We start from the raw sequence: 24345 nt of genomic DNA, 5'->3' as shown, positions 1-24345 counted from the left end.
CTCCAAATGCAAGTTACTAACCCATGTACCCACCCCACCAGAAAACCATTCTAGAGCTCCTGTGGGATCAAAATAGAATTTTATAAGACCATACGGCTAGAGAGGAGAAAACCCATGGCAACTGTGAAAAGGCCCTGACACCATGTATGCCAAATTAGTATATTCTGAGGCCATCAATCTACTCTGAAAAGAGAACACATGCTAACATCAGCAACAATAAAGGTCATGAAAAAGAACAGTTTGACAGCTAGATACTAACTCAAACAGATAGAGAGATAGAGAGATAGATAGATAGATATAGGTAGGTAGGTAGGTAGGTAGGTAGGTAGATAGGTAGGTAGACAGACAGACAGACAGATAAATTGCTTTTTGATTTAGTGATATTCTATGTTTCAAGAAAGTAGAAATTAAATCTGAAGGTCACCATCACCTGCTTCTTGGCAATGATAGTCAAATACAACATAAGGTACCAAAATCAAATCAATGTAGTCTGGCTAATGAGCTATTTATTTTTAAAATGACACACACACACACACACACACACACACATATACAAGTAGCAAAAAATAATAATAATAATAGCAAGCTGACCCCGCAATGAGCATCACACTATGTAAAATGTACACAGGAAGGCACTGGTCTGGGGCACTCATGAGCTCTCCAGGCCTGACCTTGGAGCATCTCAGTGTAGCTATGCAGTGTAGTGGATTAACAGGAACCCAGCAAGAACTTCCTCTTGCTTGTTAGTTAATGGACTGGTCTAGCCATACCATTTATATTGCACAAAAATAACATTACTGAGAATTGAAAAAAAATATATTTTATATATATGTATAAAATCAGAATTCGAGAGCTACATGAATAATGCTAGCCAACACTGTCTAATGTCTACTTGAAATGATCAACACTGTAGAGATGCTCTTGTTCAAGTCCTATACCAGCGGGTAGGAAGATGCTTTCTTTCTAGGTAAAGTAGTTAAAAGTGGGTAAAGTGTCACATGAGCATGAGAGAGAAGCTGAGTTCAGATCTCCAACATACTTGCAGTGCCTAGCAGTACAAGTCTGTCCCCAAGCACAGACAGAAGAATCTCAGCCTCACCAAGCAAGCAGCTCCAAGTCCAGTAAAATACCATGTCCCCAAAATTTAAAAGAAAATTGGAGAAAAAGTAGAGGCCACCCAATGCCAACCTCTGGCCCACATGCATGGTGCTCACACACACTTGCACAAATGAAAAAACCATTTCCACCAGGCAGTGGTGGTGCACACCTTTAATCCTAGCACGTGGGACGAAAAGGCAAGTGGTTCTCTGAGTTGGAGGCCAGACTGTTTATAGAACAAGTTCCAAGACAGCCAAGGCTGATACACAGGAAAAACCCTGTCTCAAAAAAAAATTTTTTTAAAGGGACCACTTCCAAGTTCTTAGGTGTCACCTGAAAGGAGTATGGAACACAGATTAAAATAAATGAAGCCCTTCCTTGTTGAGAGCCAACTACCTCTCACTTTAACACACAGTACCATAGTGAACATCAGTATGGATACAATTTCCCATTCTGTTTGTATTATTTCCTTGCACAGGATCCTAGAATTGAGTTTAGAGGATCAGGGGTCAGAACGAATCTCCAACCTGCACTCCCTGCCCCATACCACCGCGTGTGTCCTGGTAACTCATCTGGGTTTTGTTCTGTTTTGTGTTTGTTTTTGAATAAGATCTCACTATGTAGCTCTGGCTGTCCTGAAACTCACAGAGATCCACCTGCCTCTGCCTCCTGAGTGCTGGAATTAAAGATGTGTGCAAATATGCCTGGCTACTGAATTCATCTGTTTTAAAATGTGTATAATTTTAGAATGCTAAGTTGCTCATAGCTTGCTCTACATAGTGGTGAGCTGGGGCTATGTAGAGAGATGCTGTCTTAAAAAAAAAAAAAAAAAAAAAAAAAAAAAAACCTAACTAAAACAGGAAAATGAAAGTTTCCCCTCGCCAATATTTACTCTTCCATGACTTTTCACAAATCGTATAATCCTGGGACCCTTGTATACACATTCCCCAAATGAGAAGACTGTGTCAACTTCTCAAGAACTCAGTAAAGTGAAAATTAACGAGATGGAAGCAATTCTTATACATGAGATAGGCAAAGTTTCAAAACTATGGGGTTCTGGCATCGGGAGAGTGTGGGAAACATTCGCAAATATTGCAGAGGGCAAGAACACGTCACACTGTACACTGACAGTGTCTATAAAAACACACCAGTACACAATTAGCCCAGAAAGCTGCCACTCAAGACCAGGTAGGAAACAACGGCAACAATAACAAGAATGCACTTATTGTCGGGGGCTTTGTAGAGACAAAGGACAAATCAGAACCTGCCAGAGGCTCATCAGGATGCAATGATGACACTAGGAATGACAGACTCTATCACAGGATGCAAGGGAATGGGCATCATAAATGGCCGCCACTGCATGAACACAAACTTGGAAAGACAGCCATGCTACAGGGGAGTAGGCAACGTTGTGATAAGCATGCTCAGGGTCTTTTCTTGGTTTTGTTTCTTAGAGTTTTTAATTTTTATTTTATGTGTGTTGAGTGTTTTGCCTACTTGTACATATATGAGCCATGCTTGTGCCTAGTGGCCACAGACACCAGAAAGGTATGTTAGATCCCCTAGGACTAGAGTTACACAAGTTTTTGAGCCACCATGTGGGTGCTGGGAATTGAACCTGGATCCTCTGCAAGAACAAGTGTTCTCTTACCTGCTACGCCATCTCTCCAGCTCCACTTTAAAACTATTTGCTAAAGGGGGGGAAACCAATTTATGTATTATAAGCACCTGTGTTTCTCAGTACAGTAAAAGGCAGGCTTACTAAGCACACCATTTCTCCAGATGAGACACAGGAGACATTTCTCTATATGCCATTTTATCTGCTTAGTGTTTCTTTAGAAATGTCCAAAGATGACAGGAATGTCCCTAATTCTAATTTAAGTCCCAAAGTACTATAATTCTAATGCAAGATTCACAAAAAGGCCACTGACTATTAATGATTAATGTCTAATATATACCCCATGTAACACAGAAGTGTGTAGCATGGCTTAGTAAAAAAAAAAAAAATATTTAGTTATTTTTTTTTAAGTTTTGACTCAAAGAAATAAGAGAAAAAAAAAAAAACCTAAAACATGTCAAATACCTTGCCTGGATATATGAAACATGACTTACATCATCCAAGCCACTGAGCTGTGTGAACAGCCCAGCAGGAGAGCGTGGGAAGGCACACTGAACCCTTCACCCTCAGGATCCTGGTTACTCTACTGAGATGCAGCAATAGCCAGGAAAAGGATTTCTACACAATGAGCACTCAGAGAATGTGGGTCTTACTGGTCTCAACTTCCGGCCACAAGAAAACAGGAAAGAGAATTCCAAAACATTCCAGTCATACTACTAAGAAACATACTCTGACTCGTTTAAAAGAAAGCACAGATATTTTCAACGTATTGAATTTAGCATTTTTATCAACATGTGATGCATTTCTTAAACATGGCACTTACAGACTAGATCTGCTTGCCCAGACTTTAAAGAACTCACTCTAAATGTGCCTTGAGGGATCGAGGGTGAAGGGGCACATGGGACAGGAAGGTCAACGGTCATGCCCACATGCTTGCCTGGTATATGCCTGTCACAGCAGGAAAGACATCAACGCAACCCTTCACTAGACATGACAGTAAGATAGGATTTTTAACATTATAATTGCTTTCAAAATTGGCAAATGAAAAAAAATTTTTTAAGTCAAACCTTAAACTTTGTTCAATTTAATAATTTTTTTTAAATCTTCAATCAGAAAAGGGTCCTGTTTTTTAAACATACCATGCCTACAATCTTCATCCGCTTGCCCGTAGTTTTTCTACAGAAAGAAAAGAAAAGACAGGAGGTGAACCGACACGCTTCACAGGCTGCTTTTAAGACTCAGCAGCACAGGGAGCTGAGCGTCTCTGAGGAGAACCATGAATGCTGGCGGTCTAGCACTCACAGGGATGGCTCACACCCATGCTTGCTGAGGGTCACCTCCTTCACAGCTCAGTGCTTGCCCTGCACCCACTCCCACAGCACTCTCACCTCCTCCAGCCTCTGAGTTAGCCACAACCTCCTCCCACACCTCCTCTTCCCCTGCCAACAGCTCAACTTGAGAATTCCCACTGTCGCGGCTGTGTCTACCTCCTTCCCAGCAGCCTCTCCTCACACCTACTCCTTTCTAAACCAACCAACCATCCACCTCAAGCTTCTTCTACTCTACCACACCTTTTCATGGTTTCTTTCCACTGACTCATTCCTAAATAAACATGCTATTATTTTTCCCAACTTAAAAAAATGTTCGGACTGAGCCAGGTGTGGTGGCGTACGCCTCTAGTCACTGCATGTAAGTAGAGACTACAGATCTCTGAGTTCAAGCCCAGCCTGGTCTACAGAACAAATCCCAAGACAGCCAGGAATACACAGAGAGACCCTAAACCCTGGGAACTCAAGAGAAATGACTCAGTGGTTAAGTGCACTGGCTACTCTTCCAGGGGACCTAGGTTCAGTCCCCAACACCCACATGGTGGCTCACAACTATGTGTAACTCTAGCTCTGCCTCAGGGTCCCTGTGCCATCTACCTGTTCTCTTTCCTCCAGTTCTCCACACACTCACCCTCATTTCCCCTTCCCATCACCTTCCCATTGGCTGGCCCTGAGCAGCCTGGGTAAATGCCCATGGACAGCATGGCGGCTCCGCGACTCCTGGGCCCTCGCCTTGCAGCATGCTGTCAACCTGATGTGTAGCCATTGCACCGGCCAGTGCTTCTATCGCTTCCCTACTATACAGTCCTCTTACCAGTGTACGTGTCTATCAGACAGATGTGCTCAATAAACACGTATTAAATGAACCATAACAGTTTGTGAAGTTTTAAAATATAATTGTTTACCATTAAGAATGTTCAGGAATCACCAGGTATTTCCTTCGTATCTCATTTGTATAGAAGGTGTCCAGCATATGGTCCTTGTAATTACTGGTACATCAATAACTCATCACTAGTGTACCAACAGCATTCACTCACCAATTGCAAGAATGAGGCAATTCTGTAAAGAAGACTCTCTATTTTGATGCGCTCAATCTCCACTGGGCATGGCCCTGTGAAGTCTGCCATGGAATACTGGCCAAGAGAGAGCAGGGCGTCTGTGCAGTGCTGGAGGGCCATGTCATAGTCCTGCCTCTGCAGTGACGCGCACGCTTGTTCACATGACCTTTCAGCTCTTCTGTCTTCCATGACTCAGGAACAAAAATCCTAAACATGAGAAAAGAATAGATTTAAAGATGTGATTTAAAGACTCAGCAAAGGGCTGGAAACATGGCTCAGCAGTTAAAAGCACTTGCTGCTCTTGTAGAGAACCCAGATTCGAGACGAAGGTTCAGCTCCTGGGCAACTCACAGCCAACTCTAATACCAGTTCCAGAGGATCTGATAGCTTCATTACGTATCTGCATGCATGTAGTAAACATACACTCAGAAGCATATACACAGGCAATTTTTTTTTTCAAATATAAACTCTATCAGCATTCCCACCCCAGCAACTGACTGCCCAATGGAGAGCCTCCTTCAACAAGCCTCCTGGTCACTGCAGCCAAGCAGCAGCTGAGGGCAATGATCTAACACGGATATTTTATAAAGCCTTTATGTACTAAGATCCATGCTAACCTACCCACCATGAGCCTCCAGAATCAAATTCTTCATAACTGGAACATAACTGAATACTATAAAGTACAGATAAAAACAAGACTCCACTTTTTTGACCAAAGGAGCAGAAATGTTTCCTGTCTAAACCTTCAAGTTTCAGTCTCTCTTTAGTTTTACACTTCTGTCCCTGCAGGAAAACCAAAATCCATATTGTGTAGAATTTTTTCCCTCACAACTTAAAAAAAAAAAAAAACACTTGCCAAAGTCTGAGCTGGGCATTACTTCAACCCTGCCCACATTCCCAGAGGGCCAGGCCATGTGCAAACAGCCCCAAACACAGAGATAAGGTACGAGGTCACTGCTTTCCAGGATCTCAGAGGTAGGATCTCAGAGGTTAGGAGAGGAGCCAAAGCATAGAGAACGACTCATTCCATCTGAGGCATGAGCTGGCTCAAGAGGTGAACAGGAGTTCACCATACAGACCACAAGAGGAGCAAACGCCAGCTTTGCAGAGACAAGAGTTCAACTGAACTAGAGGGCTCAGTGGGTAAAGTCACTTGCCACCCAACCTGGTGGCCTGTCGGTCCCTAACAAGCACAAGGTAGAAGAACCAACTCCTGAAGGTTTTCCTCTGACCGATACACACACACCCACACACGTACATGCAGGATATTTTTTTTAAAAAAAAGAAGTGTCAGCTGAACTCAGCAAGAAGAGATAAACCACACATTAAACCCAAGATGCCAAAAGGCAGTGGGGGAGTGGGTCGAACTATGGGTCAAATGCCATGAGAGATGGAGGTTCTTCCCACCAATAACAGCACATGAAGGACAGGTTGTAAAGTAAGTTGGGACCTATCAAGGACTCAATGGTAGAGCCCTGGGCTAGCATTGTACAGGGTGAGTTTGATTTCTGGAACCATGAAAGGAGAGGAAGAAAGAAATAATGTATCCATGTCAGTCCTCGGAAGGATAGTTAACAGCCGCAAATGGCAGCACCACCACCAGGGAGCACTAGAGCCTAGAGGCAGCAAGACTGCTCAGCGGAGGAAGGAGCTTGTTGCCACACTGACAACTGGAGCTGGATTCCAGGGTACCACAGTAGGAGCAAACCAACTTTGTGTGACCTGACATGTGCTCTGTGACAGGTGTGCACACCTTCATTCACACAAAAGTAAAGTCTTTTTCAAAATACGTTTTTGAAATTAACTAAAACCCAAGCAGCTGGGCACAGCTGTGAGGGATTTTTCTGGGCTGGATTATTTAGGCGGGAGACCCACACTAATTCTGGATCATGTGAAGTCAGAAGAACAACCCTATTCTGGTTCACACTTTCTGGTGATAGCCTATATAAAGGGAAAGGGAAGAAGAAAGCTTTGCTTTTTGCCTGCTTGCCCTCACTCATAGAGTAGTAGGGTTCATCTACCCTGTTGCTGAGAGGTACTCCTTTGCCGGTGTTAGACCCTACTTCTTCAGGATTCTAACACAGACAGAAGATGAGCAGCTTTCCAGGACAGGGACTCCATCACTAGATAGGGACAGCTGAGACGGCCAGTCTTGTGGATTGAAACACCTACTGGATCCCTCACCTTTCCATGGGAGACAGCCATTGTTGGACTACTTGGGCCACATCCTATAAGCCACTCTAATAAATCCATACTCACTCTATCAGAGAGAGAGAAACCAGTAAAACGGTTCAAAGAGGAGACAAGAAGAAAGCCATCAAGATGGCTCAGTAAAGGTGCTTCCTGGAAAAGCCCACCAGCTTGTCCTACAGTGGAAGGAGCACCAACCCCCAAAAGTTATCATCTGACCCCTCACACATGTGCTCACACTGGTATAAGAATAGTTAAAACACACAGCAGAAATCCAAGCCTGCTTCTCCCCATCCCTTCACTGGGAACAGAAGCCTGGCAGAGATACTTGGCTGGAAGAGAGGCAGTGACAGTACTACTTCAAGACCAGCTCCTGCCAACCCTCCTCCCCACCCTCATCAAGGCTGCGGCCTGCTTCTCTTGGTCAATTCTCTTAATCTTTCTTCTGCTCTGACAACCTCCATGTTCCTGTTGGCCTGATGGAGTTCATCTGTCCTGCCACCTCCTCAGCCTACAGCAGCAGTTTCCAACCTGTGAGTCAGTCGCAGCCCCTTTGGGGTGGAAGGACCCTTTTACAGGTGTTGCCTAAGACCATTAGAAGACACAGATATTTATATTATGATTCAAAGCATAATTATAGTTATGAAGTAGGAACAAAATAATTTCATGGTTGGGGTCACCACAACATGAGGAACTGTATTAAAGGTCACAGCACTAGGAAGGCTGAGAAGCATTGGCCTACAGCAATACTCTTGGCTAGCATCCCCAGCTCCAACCTTGATAACCTGGCTCTGCCCTCAATAAGCTGTTCTGCAGCCATAAACTGCAGTGCAGGATGAGAGGCTTCGGAAATGAGCACAGCCCTTCAACTCCCCACACTGTTGATACTGCAGAACTCACAGACACCCTGAAGGATCGGGGTACGAGGGGTCAAAAGGGACACCATCAGTATATGCCAGCAGTTAGCAAATACGAGTAGTATATGAGATGCAATACAATATCGTCTAACTTTCTCAATATGGGGGGGAGTGTAGGAAGGCACATAAAGGCTAAAGGTCAACAACATAAGCATCTTCCTCAACTACTCTCAACCTTCTTTTGAGACAAGTGTCTCACTATGGAAACCGGTTGGCCTTAAACTCACTTCTGTGAGTTTAAGAGATCCATCTGCATATTATTATTGTTGTTGTTGTTGTTGTTGTTACTATTATTATTATTATATGCTTATGGGAGTTTTTCCTAAACTTGGTGTCCACAGAAGCCAAAAGAGAGCATCCGATCCCTAGAATTAGAGTTACAATTTTGACCCATTATGTGGGTACTGGGGATCAAACCAGGATCCTCTAGAAAAGCAGCTTTACCCCGACTCCACCCCCTACCTCTGCCTCTTGAATGGTGAGACTAAAAGTATACACCGTAGCCAGCCTGGTGCAACATGCATTTAATCCCAGCACCCAAGAGTTGAAGGCCATCCTGATCCATGATAGTGTCTAGGACAGCCCAAAAAAAAAAAAAAAAAAAAAAAAAAGGATGTGCTTCCCTACACCCAGTTTCCACTATTTGTTTATTTAATTTACTTACTTACTTACTTATTTTGAGATAAGGCCTCTTAATAATTCTGGGGTTTATCAGTTTTGTTAGGCTGGCTGGCTAAAACCGCCAAGGATCTGCATGTCTGTTCCAGCACTGGATTACAAGTACTCATTACCACGCCTGGCTTGTCCTTGGATGCCAGCATCTGAACTCAGACCCTCAGGCCTGTATGACACCTTACCAACTTAGCTGCCTTTTCCCAGATCCTGCAATTTTTAACTAAAAACAAAATATAATTTTAAATGTTTATACTTAATATGTAAGTGTTAATACTTTTTAAGCATTTTTGGTTTTTTTTTTTTTTTAAGACAAGATTTCCCTGTGTATCCCTGGCTGTCTTGGAACTCACTTCCTCTGCCTCTCAAGGGCTGGGATTAAAGAGCATCACCTGCTTTTTTTGTTTTGTTTTAATTTTCTTTTCTTTTCTTTTTTTTTTTTTTTACAAATTAATCATGTAACATAAAAACTGTGTTATTAACTAACAAGATAACTCAACAAATAGATGTCATCTCTTCAGTCTTTTCCTGTTCTTTTTTCAAATTCCCTCAGCTTCCCCACCACATGCTATATATTTCCCAATTGGGTTTAAGAGAGTTCAGATATTTCAGTTATGGTTTGAATTTATGTTCCTATTATAAACATGTATTGACTTGTGGAATTAACTATCAAACAAAAATTAAAAGCTATTCATTTCTGGATTGTTGCAGTGACTCTGCCACCACATTATAAGGTGAGACCAGCATTATAGGGCTGGGGGACAGCTCGGTGGTTAAGGACACTTTGCTGCTCTCCCAGAGGATTCGGGTTCAGTTCCCGGCATAGTGATGGTGGCTCACAGCCCTCTGTAGCTCTAGTTCCCAGGGATCTAATGCCCTTGCAGGATCTCCATGAACACTGCACACATATGATACACACACATGCAGGCAAACACCTATAAGCACAAAAAAATTAAAAATTAAATCTTAAAAAGAAAATGGCATTACAGAACAGTCACTAATCCATGGCACACACCAGAGACGTGCCCTAGCTTGGGGCTAGATACTTCTGTGCTGCAGAGAGCTGTCCCGTGTACAGTAGTCTGTTGAACAGCACCCCCAGCCTCTACCTCCTAGACACTACAGCACATGTGCCCACTTGTAAAAATGAAAACCTGCCTCTAAGCATTAACAAAATCAGCCTCAGTCAGGAGCTGATAGATAAGCAGGTAGATAGTAGAAAGGTAAGCTATAGCAGATCCAGCCAGGAAGACTGAGGCAAAAAAGATCCCACATTCACAGCCTGCCTACACCAACCTGGAAAATTTAGTAAGACCATGTCCTAAAATAAAATAATTAAAAGGGGTCATCAAGATGGCTCAGTGGTAAAGGTGCTTGAGGCCAAGACTGACTTTGATCCCTGGGACCCACACAGTGGAAGTGTCTCTGAGAAGTACTTTTACATTTTATTTCTAATGATGTGTATAGATAAGGATCGTGTGTACACTTGAGTGCAGGTACCCTTGAGGCCAGAGGTGTGGGACCCCAGGAGGCAGTGAGATGTGGGTGCTGGAAATTGAACTCAGGTCCTCCGGAAGAGCAGCAAAAGCTCTTCTTAACCACTGAGCCAGCTCCAGTTTTTGGGTTTTTGAAACAGAATCTAGCTTACAACATAAGAGGCATCTCTCCAGACCCCCTTTTTTTAAGATTTATTTTATATTTTAATTACGCATGTGTCTGTGCATGTATTAAAAACAAAAGGAATAAGAGGGCTGAGGTTATACACAGTGGTGTTTACCTGCCATTAAGAATCCTAGAATAAACTCCAAAACGCACAAGAAAGAAAAGAGATAAACAAGGTACCAAAACACAAATTATCCCACAAAACTCATAGCCTGTACCTACACAAATACTGTGAACACAGTACAAATAAAAACAAACTAATACTGCCCAAGCTGTGTGTCCTCGGGAACAATGTCCTGACTCAGCACAGACTGAGGCGGAGGCCCCATCTTGCAAGCTCACCAGCTCTGTGGCCTGGAGCAAGTGACTTAACCACCAGTGCTTCCCTCCTTGGGTCAATCTGTGAAGCACTTCACGGTTTCCCAGGGTAATCCCCTCAAACTTGCTGATTTTTACTTATGTAGAATGAAAATCACTCAGCACTCAGTGCTTTCCAGCTGCAACTTGTTCAGAGGCTAAGAGCGCCCAAGTCCAGTTTCCCGGTGCCCACATGGCAGTTCATGGCCATCCATAACTCTACTACATGCTGGCAAAACACTCACATGCTAAAATAAATACATCTTCATAAAAAAAATTCAGGGGCTGAAGAGATGGCTCAGTGGTTAAGAGGACTGACGGATCTTTCTGAGGACCCAGGTTCAATTCCCAGCACCCACATGGCAGTTCACCACTGTCTGTAATTCCAAGATCTGACATTTTCAAATAGACACACATTCAGGCAAAACACCAATGCACATGAAATAAAAAATAAAATGTTTTTAAAAAATGAAATTCAGATTTTTAGCACTTGGGAGGCAGAGGCAGGTGGATTTCTATGAGTTCAAGGCAAGGCTAGAGCTACAATAAGACTCCATCTCAAACAAACCAAAACCCAAAAATATAAAACAAATTCAGTACTATTGTTAAAGAAAACAAAACACCACTCTGTGATAACTTCACCTACTTGACACAAGAATGATTTTCATCCCAGTGAACAGGTAATGGCTGTGCAGGCTGTCACTGCTTCCACAGACACCATACTTACATGTACAAACACATGTGAGCACATACATGCACAAACAACTAAAAATAAACAGTAAGAGCAGACATGATGGCACACACCTTTAACCCCAGCACTCAGGAGGCAGAAGCAGGTGGATCTCTGCAGTTCAAAGCCACCCTGGTCTACAGAGGGAGTTCCAGAACGGCCAGGGCTTTGTAAGAGAGAAGATGCTTCAAAGATCCTAGTAACAATAATAATAATAAGTAGTAGTAGTAAAAGAAGATACTCAACACTATTAGCCGTCACAGAAATGCAAATTAAAGCCAGGATTAGACATCACATATCTAAAAGTTTAAAAGGCTGTGGCTATAAAGATAGCTGGAAATTAATTACGAGCACTCGCTGTTCTTCCAAAAAGCCCCAGTTCTGGTCCTACTGCGCACACCTACAACCTCAACTCCACAGAAAGCCAAGACAGGCCCTGTGGGGCTGGCTGGCTTCTAAGACAGGATCTGTTTCCAGCTGGTTTCCAGGCTAACCAGGAAAATCCAAGCCCCCAGCTCAAGACAGATTGTGCCTTTAAAGGAACAGGCAGAGAGTGACAGCACCTGTCACCTTCTTCTGGTCTCCACATATGAACACGCCCATACTCACACACTGACATACACGTCTCAATAACACCTCTTGTTCTATCCACTTACCCCAAGACAATGGCTTACACAAAACCCTGTAAATAAATCTTTATATCTGCTCTACTCAGAATTGCTAAAAATGAAACTCAAGCATCCTTTAGCACTGAATGACCGAACAAAGTGTAGTGCTCCCACAGTGGAAAACTACTCAACAGTAAAAAAGAACAGCCTACAACAACCTGAGTGAAACCAGTGACTCAGCAGGAAAAGTACTTGCCATTAAACCTGAAGACCTATTAGATCCCCAGAGCCCACATGGTGGAATGGGAACACCAACACCCAAAAGTTAACCTCTGACCTCCACATGCAGGCAGTCAGGTAGACAGACAGATACACAAACCTACATACAGACACACAAAATAAACAAACAAGGATATTAATCATTAAGGGCAGGAAGCAGTTCTCAGGCGTGCAGACTATATATGGCCAGTGACAAGCCAGGGAAGCACACACCTCGAGAGGCGTAGCTCTGCACCATAGACTGACTACAGACTGCGGTCTGCCTGAGCCACATGTGCAGTAAACTAATGAGACTATTCAGCAAAACAAATCAGTTCTACCAGTTCCTCTGCGAATGGTGGTGCATGCCTTTCTTTAATCCCAGCACTCAGGAGGACTCTGTCAGTTCGAGGCCAGCCTGGTCTACAGAGCTAGTTCCAGTACAAAGACAAAAACCTGTTGGGGCAGAGTACAACAATACCAATAAACTAGAAAAATGAAATAAGGACAAATCTTAGTGTCAAAATTGACACACTTAGAAAATGGAAAAAATAGACACAAAATAAGTGAGTTATTAATAAACAAAGATGCTTGCATTCTTTTTCTCTGTAGGCTAAAAGGCAGGAATACAGCCTCAGAAGGAGCAGTTTCGAATAAGCCAACTGTTGGAGGTCATCTGGCACAAAACATAGGATGCTTTTGAAGAATGCCATCCTAGCTAGATGGCTGGTCTGGGTCCAAAGTAAATACGAAGAAAATGAAATCAATGGTGTACCAGAGTGCAGCAGGCGGACTGGCCGGACCAAGCACCTGGCTGTGACCACAACAATAATCAGCAGACCACCTCAAATCAAGTCATGAGATCTATTTATTTCTTTGAGAGGCCTTGGAACTTGCTGCTTTGTTGACCAGGTTGGCCTCCAACTCACAGAGACCTGCCTGGTGGGATTAAAGCCATGCACCACCATGCTGAGCCTATTTTTATTTGAAAACACAAACATTACTAGGTGTGGTAGCATACGTTTGTAATCCCAGCATTTAGGAGACTGAAGCAGTAAGACGCCACAAGTCCAGAGCCATCTCCAAAAACAACACAAAAGGAGGGGCAAAGGAGAATGCTCATTCTGTAAAGTATTTGAAACACAAGCATAAAGACCCGAGTTCCATCCCCAGCATCCATGTAAAAATTATGCACATTTATAAGCCCTGCACTGGGATCCCTAGGGCTTGATGCCAGCTGTATTAGTGAGCTCCAGTTCCATGAGAGACCTTGTCTCCGATGGATGGATGGATGGATGGATGGATGGATGGATGGATGGATGGATGGACAGATAAGATAGATAGACAGACAGATGATAGACAGCAACTAAGGAGGACCTCCAACACCAGCCTCCACCTTCACACATGTGCACACACTATGCATACACACAGATACAAACCAACTAGTTGCATTCCTTACACTAACTTCTCCTGTCAGTGTGGTCACAGTGCTCTTTCATCTCAAAACCTCTAGGATTTAAAGAGCAAACAGCAACCATGATCAAACTCCAGGGGCCAATAGTAATAACCAAAATGTCATCACTCAAAAGTCAGGATGATTTCCACACCTGTCTTCTCTTGCAACACAAAACTGTCTGCTTCACAATTAACTTAAAGGACGCACATGCATTTGTAAAGGGTTAGAAGACGAATAGCTATATTCAATCTCTTCTCTAACTGAAATTACTAACATTCTTTCTTCTCTGTTGGGGGGACAAGGGTGTTATGTCATACTGGGAGTTGAACCCAGGGCTGCACATATGCTAGAAAAGCACTCTATTGCTGAGCTGTATTTCCCAGACCCAGAACTGATTCTTGATCAGACACCGCCTTCCAAGATATCTTTCTTTTGAACTATACAACCCATGTGTACATAAACAACAAAGTCATAGAAGAACTTAAAAGACAAAGGTATATACAAGATTCTTGGAGCTGAGGGATGTAGCTCAGTGGCCTGCCTAGCTGTCATGGGCTTGATTTCCAACATTATATAAAACTGAGTAAGATGACACACACATGTAATTCCAGCGCTCAAGAGACAGAGGCAGGAAGATGAGAAGTTCAAACCCACTCCAACTACACAGCGGAACTGGAGACCGTCGCAGTCTCAAGCAGGACTGGTAAGGCTGACTCAACAGACAAAGGCACTTTTGGCCAAACCGAAGACATGAGTTCAAGCTCTGGAACTCACATGGTGGGAGGAGAGAACTCCTGCCAAGTTGTCCTCTGACCTCCATGTGGATGCCATGGCATGCACCTGCCCATATACATGTATGCAGGCATGCACACACACACATATAGACATAACACACACATAAACAATAAATGTAAAAAACCTATTAATAACTGGATTCTAGTCATAGTAAACAAAAAATTTAATAGATTTGGTCATATTAATTATGTTTAAGTTTCTTTACAAAACAAAGAATATAAACATTTTAAAGAGAAGAACTACCAGAAAACTTTGAAATCCATATTTTTTAAGCTAGGCACATGCCTCTATTTTGCCTGTGAGATTTCCAGTATTACCCTAAATAATACTATACTACAAAGTCACTGTGCCATGACCACAGGGAGAAATTCAGACTGACCCACATGACCCTCCCTGCCAGCAGACACAGCAGAAAGCATAAGGTCTGCCAAAGACGCAATGAACTGGGGCTAACCTGGACTGGAACTCACTATATGGTGCAACTATCATGATTCCTCTGAGAGAAAAGTTAAGAGCATCACCCAGTCCCAGGGAGGCACATGATTCCAAGATGCCCACTGAGTAACGCCAAAGCTCATTACTCGGCACCTGGGTCCCTCACAACCTTAACATTCTCAACACTGCACACGCAGACCAAATACAGACAGGCCTCTGGCAACACCACTCTCCTACCCACAGCATTTCCCCAGCCTCTCTCTGGACCTGCCAACATCCTGTCCTGCTTTCAGTGACTGCTTCCAACCAGCCTGCCTTCCTTCAGAATTATTGAGCATCTGGTATCTATTACCTTGGATTATATACAGTATATAAAGTGCTTACCTGCCCAATACACCTCTTATGTAAATAGGTGTCATGTTTTCTGCCATTTTATCTCCAGGATAACCACCACATTCACTAAAACTATTCAATAAGAACTTTAGTTGAATTGTCCAAAGAAATGACCTAGAGTAACTAAAATACCAGGCATTCTAAGAACTGACATGTATGGATTCAGTTGTCACCAGAATGCCAGCCATAAGAAGGAATGCAGTATTAGCTTCCATATCATCTGTTTTGCCCAGGCTGGAATCGTAATAGTTCTATGAAATACACAGGCACCCTGCAAGACAAAATCTTACTTTTCTAAAAAATTTAATAAATATTTATTATTTAATGTATATAAGTACACTCTAGCTGTCTTCAGACACACCAGAAGAGGGCATCAGATCCTATAACAGATAGTTGTGAGTCACCATGTGTTTGCTGGGAATTTAGCTCAGGATCACTGGAAGAGCAGTCAGAGCTCTTAACCACTGAGCCATCTCTCCAGCCCAAGCTGAGCTTCTTAAAGAACAAATCAAAATGAAAGAGCCAACTTCCTGATTAAACAAGAATACCAGCAGGAGCTGAGGAGCATGCCATTACTCCAGCACTCAAGGGGCAAGGGCAGGCAGGCCTCTGAGCTGCAGGCAGCCTGGTCTACAGAATTCCAGGCCAGCCACAGTGGCACAGTGAGACTCTCTCACAAACAAGAACAGTGTATTGGAGGCAGGAGGCTCAGTGATTAAGAGCGATGAGCAAGGGAGGACCAGGTTCTATTCTCAGCACCCACATGTTGATGCACTCTGGCAATTAACCCTATTTCTAAGGGATCCAATGCCCTCTTCTGACTTCTGTGAACACCTAGTCACACAAAATAAAAATAAATACACTCTTAATTTAAAAGGAATAGTGCATTGGGCTGGATGTGCACACCTTTCACACCAGCACTTGAGAGGCAAAGACAGACGGATCTATAGTTTACGTATCAAAGTCCAAGTCAGCCAAGGATATGTGGAAAGGTCCTGTCAAAGAAGGAAGGAAGGAAGGAAAAAAGAAAGGAGGAAGGAAAGAAAGGCAATATGGGAAGACAGACAGAAGAAAGAGAAAGAAAAAGAAAGACAGACAGAAATAAAGAAAAAATGAAAGAAAGAGAGGAAAGAAGGAATGAAGGAAGAGAGAGAGAGAGAGGAAGGAAGAAAGAAAGAAAGAAAGAAAGAAAGAAAGAAAGAGAGAGAGAGAGAGAGAGAGAGAGAGAGAGAGAGAGAGAAAGGAAGAAAGAGAAAGAAAGGAAGGAAGGAAGACAGACAGACCAAAAGAGAGAGGGGGAGGGAGGGAGAGAGGGAGGGAAGCTGCTGAATGGAAGCAATGATGTTTCTTAGATCTAACAAAGGTGCCCTGAAAACTGAAAATGCTCATGGGGGTGGGGGTGGGACTTGAGAACTGGGTTCTACATCTGCACCTCCTCTGTAAGTCTGAAATTAAAAGTAAAAACGAAAAGCTCTGGGTAGTACTATTGTAGTTTCTCTCAATTCAGCTATCCTTTATAACTTTCAACAAGAAACAAGTTTTATTGTGGCAAAATAAAAGAGCTCAGAGTCTCAGGAGACTTAGCCCAAGTCACAAAGCTGAAGCAACTAGAAATTCTGCAGTAGCTTCTCCTTCCCTTCACACTGGGTATTCCTGTCCTCTGCAGCTCTACTGCTTGGGTTCTTACTTTTCCTTAACTAAATCTAAGACCAGGGCCACAGTGACAGCTCAGTGGTTAAGAGAACTTGCAGACCTGGGTTCAGTCTAGCACCCTCACTCATGGCAGCTCAAAACAACTCCAGTTCCAGGGGATCTGATGCCCTTTCTGACCTCCATGAGCACCAGACACATGGTACACAGATACACATACAGTCAAAACACTCAGACACATAAATTTAAGTCTTCTAGAAGAGCAGAAACAAATCATGCTACTTTCCTACAAACACCAAGTCTGAGGTCGTGGAATCACTTCCAGAGCGTGGCTTACTGTAGGTGACAGAAAGAAAAGAAGGCTAGAGCAGATGAGCCTCCTCTCCCCACATTTTTGGGTCCAGAGCTTTGCATAAGAATGTCTAGATTAAAAACCCCTCATCCTCTCCACATAGTGATGGGGTGAGGACCTTCATTTTAGGGTGTGGCAGGGAAGCAAATGCTGCAAGGAGCTTATCTCCATAACTACTTTTTCAGGCTCCCAACCATAACCAGTGTCATGACTTAAGACACAGGTCCCACTGTACCGCCTTCCCTCACCTACCAGTCACCACCTCTCCCCTATCAGTCTCCAAAATACTTCATACGTCCACCACAGCTTTTCAAAACCACCAACTTAAACCAAGCCCTCATGGCCCTTCATTTAACTGCCATGAATCCAACTAGTCTCTGATGCCCTCGCCCCTCCCTTTCCGTCCATCCCTCACACAATCCCGACCAAGGACCAACAGCATCACTTTCCATTTTGCTGTTGCTATCCCAGGATGCATGTGATTAGGATATGCATCCCAAGCCACCCATTCCCATTCTACCCCAGGCTTCCTTCCATTCCCTTTTCTTTCTATTGTTCTTCATCTGCCTATGATTTAGATACCACCCCTTCAGGTTGGAATGCTCCCTGATATCCCAAGAAGACTTCACCTAATCCCCAAGCACTTCAGTGGATGCCAAGCTAGGATGCCCACCTCATTCTCATCTGTTTTTTCATTCCTTGGTAACCCGTATTCTCTTAACAAGGTTAGTTCCTTCCAGCAGGACTCAAAAAGTATGCTGAGGCACAGGCAGGCATGCCATGGTAAGTTAGGGATGTCCTACCACAGTATTCTCCTCGGCCACAAGGGGCATCAAAGCCCTAACTAATGGATCTCAAGCCCTCAGCTTTACTGACTCCAGGATAGCTGAAGACTGTGGTATATGTCCAGGAAGTGCTTGCGAGGCTGAATGTTGGAATCACTGACCATCCCCTTCAACCACAATCCCCAACACCTCTCACACACTCAAACTACATCCTCATTACAAGCTTTTTCACTGAGCCTGGCCTGGCTATTCTCCTAACAATTATCTACGGGCTGGTTATACTTGCCTTTCAATCTTGATTGTGTAACAATGCAGCAGAAAAGGACAAAGATGACTCAAATAGGTAAACACAACAGCAAAGGTCAATGAGAGCCAAGTGCCATTATACTACTAACCCAGAAACACTGTTTCAGGACAATGACTTATAGTGCAACTGGAAAATCTGTATTTGCTAGCCATATAAACTGGTATGACTCTCTTGGTGCTACTGTAAAATAATATGCATCAAAATCCATAAAATACTCGTTAACATTAATATCTTTAAACATAATAATATACTCCAAAATTTATCCTAGAGATACAGTCAGAAGATGTGTTTATGTGTGTACATTTTTTTCTACCTATAATGATGGAGATTAAAGGATTAACTAATAGGACTAGAAAGATGGCTCAGAAGTTATGAGCACTGCCTGCTTTTCCAGAGGTCCCAAGTTCAATAGCCAGGAACCACATGGTGGCTCACAACCATCTATAATGGGATCCAATGCCCTCTTCAGGTGTGCAGGGGTACATGCAGACATACGTACATACATAATGTATAAGTATATTATATATATGTGTGTGTATTATATAATATATATTATAGAAAATAAATATATTTTTAAAAATAAATAACTGAAAACCAGCCAGCAACACAAATAAATAATGCAAGAAAGACAGCCATGGACAGACTTGGCAATGCAGTTCAGATGGCTAACATGTCAAAAACCCAGTTCAGGTCCCAGTACCACATTGACTAGCATAGGACAGAAATTCATGGCTATACAGAGAGTTTGAGGCCAGTCTAAACTGAAGGGAATTATTTCCATGTGTAAATTAAAATTGTACATTTTCTTTTATTTGTCTGTTTGTTGAGACAGGGTTTCTCTGTGTAGTCCTAGCAATCCTACAACTTGCTCTGTAGACCAGGCTGGCCTCGAACTCAGAGCTCCACCAGCTTTTGTGCTCCCCACTCCCCCAGTGCACACCACCACACTCAGCTTAAAATTATGAAATTTATAACATGAAAAGTTCATCAACATCCAGTACGTTTTTAAAGCATCAAATTATTACATGCCATAACTTAAAGTATGAACATTTCAAAATGGAATGTCAAAAAGAAAAACAACTATTTATGGGTAATAAACTCAAACACTGAACAATTTCAACACTAAGAAAGTTCCAGGGGTTGGAAAGATGGATCAGAAGTTCAGAACATGCTCTGCCTTGCAGAGGACCAGAGTTCTGTTCCCCAAACCAACTCCAGCTCTCTCTCTCTCTCTCTCTCTCTCTCTCTCTCTCTCTCTCTCTCTCTCTCTCTCTCTCTCTCTCACACACACACACACACACACACACACACACACACACTGAATGTAAAGGAAAAAGAAAGTGCCGATACACCCAGGAAACAAGGGCCTGAAATAAGAACCAAGCAGCCAGAAGAGCAGAGCCAGACCATCTTCTGCTATGTGTGCACTCCTGGTCAAGATAACCATGGTTACCTCCACCAGTTTTCCATTTTTCCTTTTGAAACAGGGTCAATCCTCCTGCCTCAGTCTGTCTAGTGCCAACTTTTTATTAGATTGTGAAACCTCACATCAGGATTGCTTGAGAGTACATATATACTCTCTCAAGAGCCTCCAGCTAGTAACTCTCTCGTCTTCCCAAGTCCCAAGATTACAGACAGGACCTCTTTGCCCTTCTCCATCTTAGTTTTTTTCTTTCTTTTTTCTTTAGGTTGTTTTGTTTTTTTAGTTTTTTGAGATAGGTTTTCTTTGTGTTGACTTGGCAGTCACTTTGTAAACCAGGCTGACCTCAAACTCACAGAGATCTACCTGCCACTGGCTCTGTGTGCTGGGATTAAATAATATGCTACCACTGCCTGGCCATTTTAGTTTTTTCATAGCCAATAATTCACATTACATAGACCTCCAATCATCTCCACAGCAGACAAATCACACTAAATGCACACATACTCAAGACAACTGTGTGCTAATGCTACATGCTACTGTAAACGTCACAAGTCTCTAGGAGTCACAAGAACATTCTTCTGACTCAGCAGTGGACTGCTGCAGGTAAAAGACAGACAGGTGAACACATGGAAGATCCATGGGCCAGGAAGCCTGAAGACAGTTAAACAGACAGGAAAGCCAGGTGTGGCAGCACGCTCTGGTAATCCTAACAATACTCAGGAGAGACATGGAGGAGGGACCTAAATTTGAAGACAACCTGGGCTTCACTGCAAAAGTCTCTCTTAACACAAAACTAAAAACCTAAAAGTAAAGAATGTTCATTTATACAAAGTACAAAAGATAAAAACTCAAGCTTATACCTAACAGGAGCATATGCCTAACAGAAGACGACTGTTGAAAAGACATGGAAAGTAAGTTTAGAGCCTGCTGACAGAGTGTGTCCTGTGTGCTCACAGTCCAAGGGTATCCCAGAGCCAAAATCAAAATTCGAAGTGTTAGTGACCTCTTGGAGAACACAGGAGCTAGGGATACAGTTACAGTAAAGCCCTTGTACAGGCATGTACAAGGCTTATGTTTAATCTCCAGCATTGCAAGAGAAAAAAAGAGAATGAGATAGAGAGATATAGACATATAGATTTGAAGTTTTTGAGATAGAGTTCCATATAGCCTATACAGGACTAGAACTTGCTATACAGTCAGAAGCTAGCCTTGAGCTCCCACTCTCCTGCTTCAACCTCCTGATTGCTGAGATTAAGATATATGCCAGGGTCTGGGAAGATGGCTCAGCAGTTAAGAGCACTTACTAGCTGCTCTTCCAGAGGTCCTGAGTTCAATTCCCAGTAATTACATGGTGGCTCACAACCATCTGTAATGGGATCTGATGCCCTCTTTTGGCATTTGCCGGCATACATGCAGATAGAGCACTCTATGAAAGAAAGAAAGAAAGAAAGAAAGAAAGAAAGAAAGAAAGAAAGAAAGAAAGAAAGGAAGGAAGGAAGGAAGGAAGGAAGGAAGGAAGAAAGAGAAAGGAAGGAAGAAAGAAAGAGAAAGAGAGAGAAAGGGAGAGAAAGAAGGAGAAAGAGAGAGAAAGGAAGGGGGAGGGAGGGAGGAAGGAAAGAAGGAAGGGAAAGAGAGAAAGGGAGAGAAAGAGGGAGAAAGAGAGACTAAGGACGGGAGGAGGGAGAAGAAAGGAAGGAAGGAAGGAAGGGCAAGCTGAGTAAAAGCGGTATAACATTTAGGAAGAAAATCCCACCTTTTGTTTCTACTGGTATATTCTCAGTATCTAAATCCTCCAAACTGAGCATGTACATAATATACACTATACCTTTTGTACGAGTGTGTTTATGTGTGGGTGTATATGCATGCAGTCGTGACCCAACATAAAGAGAAAGCAATTCAATATTTGGCCTTCAGAACACAGGATGGTTAGCACTTAAGAATGTTGGCATAGAAGCTGACAGATCTCTCCAGTTCCAATCACATGAGACAGAACTGAGCCTCTGGGCCATTACTCATTCAGAACACACGTCCGAGAAGAACCTCCCCTCCTTGCTGTGGCCACACTACATTGACAGAGCGGCAGGCAGTGCCCTGAGAGCTGGCTCTGTCCAATCTGTTCTGAAGTGCCATGTCTGTTAGGTCCTCCAGCACCAGGTCACCTGTCTGACTCATCTGTGCATCCCTCCACCTTGTCCCATGTCATTCTTCTAGCCAGACATTCTTTTCAAGATGAAGTCTCCAAACATGGCCAAGGTACTATGACACATAGGTATAAAAATGCCACCATGAAACCCATCACTTTGTATATTAAAAATTAACAAAAGGAAAGAGATGAAATGAAGTTTCTCCTTAGTCCCTCCTGGGCACTGCTGAACTTCTTCTCCATGGTAACACCCTCCTAAGCCATCGCTACTCACCTGCAGTTCACTGCACTGGGTATCACCCAAATAGCCCATCAGAGCTCTTTATAATTTCTGAAAGAGAGAAAACAGCCTTTCAATATCACAGACTGCCAGTTGTGCTGGCACACCTGCAGACCCAGTACTCAAGTTACAGGAGCACTCTGATTTAAGGCCTGACTTGATCCAGGCCATACATCACCATCCTGTCTCCAAAACATACATAAGCAAACATAGTCACAAGAAAACAAATTAGCAATTGTCATGCCATTGCAGAAGTGTCTATATCTTATTCACAGCATCTGGTAACTCAATCAGAAGTAGCCATGGACCAAATGGCCTGACACAAGCCTCTAGAGATAAGGTTTTCACACTACTACTGAGCCACATAACCTTTGGCAAGGTAGTTTCTCCAGGCCTACACTTCCTCATCTGGAAAATAGGAAAGTTGGGAGTAGAGTACTTGCCTAGCATCCAATAAGTCCTGAGTTCAATACCTGGAATTGGCATAGAGACGCATGTCTGTAACCCCAGTACCCAAGAAGTGAGGAAGGAAGATCAAAGGTTCAAGGTTAGGGATGGAGAAATGAGTCAGCACATAGTGATCCTGCAAAGGATGGGGGTTCCCAATACACACATGGTGGATCACACCACCTGTAACTCCAACTCTAAGGGATCCAGAGCCCTCTTCTGTCTCCAAGAGCATCAGATATGCATACAGTACACATACAGATGAGACATACATATACATAAAACAAAATAATCTAAAAAAATGTTTACTAAAACAACTGCTAGCACATGCCTTTAATCTCAGCCCTCAGGAGGCAGAGGCAGGCAGATCTCTGTAAGTTTGAAGCCAGACTAGTCTAAAAAACAAGTTTCAGGATAGGCAAGACTACACAGAGAAGCCTTGTCTCAAAAACAAACAAACAAACAAAAAGTTCAAGGAAAAGTTTTCCTCAGCTACAGCTCAGAGCCAGCCTGGGCTACATGAAAGTTTGTCTCAAAATAAAGAAGGAAAGAAAAAGAAAAGGAGAAAGTAAAACAACTAGCTAGAGATAAGAAAGCAAAGCTTAGCCAAGCGGCAGTGACGCACTTCTCAGACCCCTGCAGAGGCAGAGGCGGGCAGTTCTCTGTGAGTTCAAGGCCAGCCTGGTCTACAGAGTGAGTTCCAGGACAGCCAGAGCTACACAGAGAAACCCTGCCTCAAAACGCACAATAAATAAATAAACAAACAAACAAACAGAACAGAACAGAAAATAGAAGATGAACAAATAAAACTTTCCGCAGCCTGACCGTCTGACTAAATGTCTAAGACTAATCATCTCCACGTTGATGGCAGCTTGTCACTAGTGCTTCTCATCCCCGCAAAGCAGAACAGAGATCCAGTGTCATTTCAGCTGCCTCGCCTGCTCAACTTCTCTCTCCACTTCCACTGCTGCCTCGTACTTTCAGATCAGAGGCCTTCCAAAAACGAAATGACACACATCATTTGTCTGTGTAAAGGCCACACGTGTGCAGTTACCCACAGAAACCAGAAGGGCTGGAGTTACAGGCAGCTGTGAGCCACTCAATGTGGGTGCTGGGTACCAAACTCAGGTCCTCTGGAAGAGAAACACATGCTCTTAACCACTGAACCATGTAGTTCTCCAGCCCCTCTTTTATTTTAAACCATACATAAATACACACACACACTCTCTCTCTCTCTCTCTCTCTCTCTCTCTCTCTCTCTCTCTCTCTCTCAAGTGTTGCTCAATTTAACTTACCATATGCATGCATGATTCTTTAAACTGTATTATTTATAAATACACCTGACAGGCTGTGTTTACAAGAGCACTTCCACTATAAGGTGTA

The 24345-nt window shown here is 43.1% G+C and overlaps 1 protein-coding gene across 1 annotated transcript in view; it reads right to left on the bottom strand.

The window, feature by feature from the left end:
- The window catches only part of HELZ (helicase with zinc finger), a 125284-nt gene that overhangs the window by 96282 nt on the left and 4657 nt on the right, over window positions 1–24345 (bottom strand). The window contains exons 3-5 of the mRNA XM_080924534.1: window positions 22510–22566; window positions 5082–5309; window positions 3856–3892 (exon numbers count right to left, since the gene is read on the bottom strand). Of these exons, the coding sequence (XP_080780660.1) occupies window positions 3856–3892; window positions 5082–5291 (247 nt within the window). The 5' untranslated portion in view covers window positions 5292–5309; window positions 22510–22566. The remainder of the gene's footprint in view (window positions 1–3855; window positions 3893–5081; window positions 5310–22509; window positions 22567–24345) is intronic.

Source organism: Micromys minutus (assembly GCF_963924665.1).
Source record: "Micromys minutus genome assembly, chromosome: 10".
In the NCBI taxonomy this organism is placed as follows: domain Eukaryota; kingdom Metazoa; phylum Chordata; class Mammalia; order Rodentia; family Muridae; genus Micromys; species Micromys minutus.
This window is presented reverse-complemented; position numbering and strand designations above follow the sequence as displayed.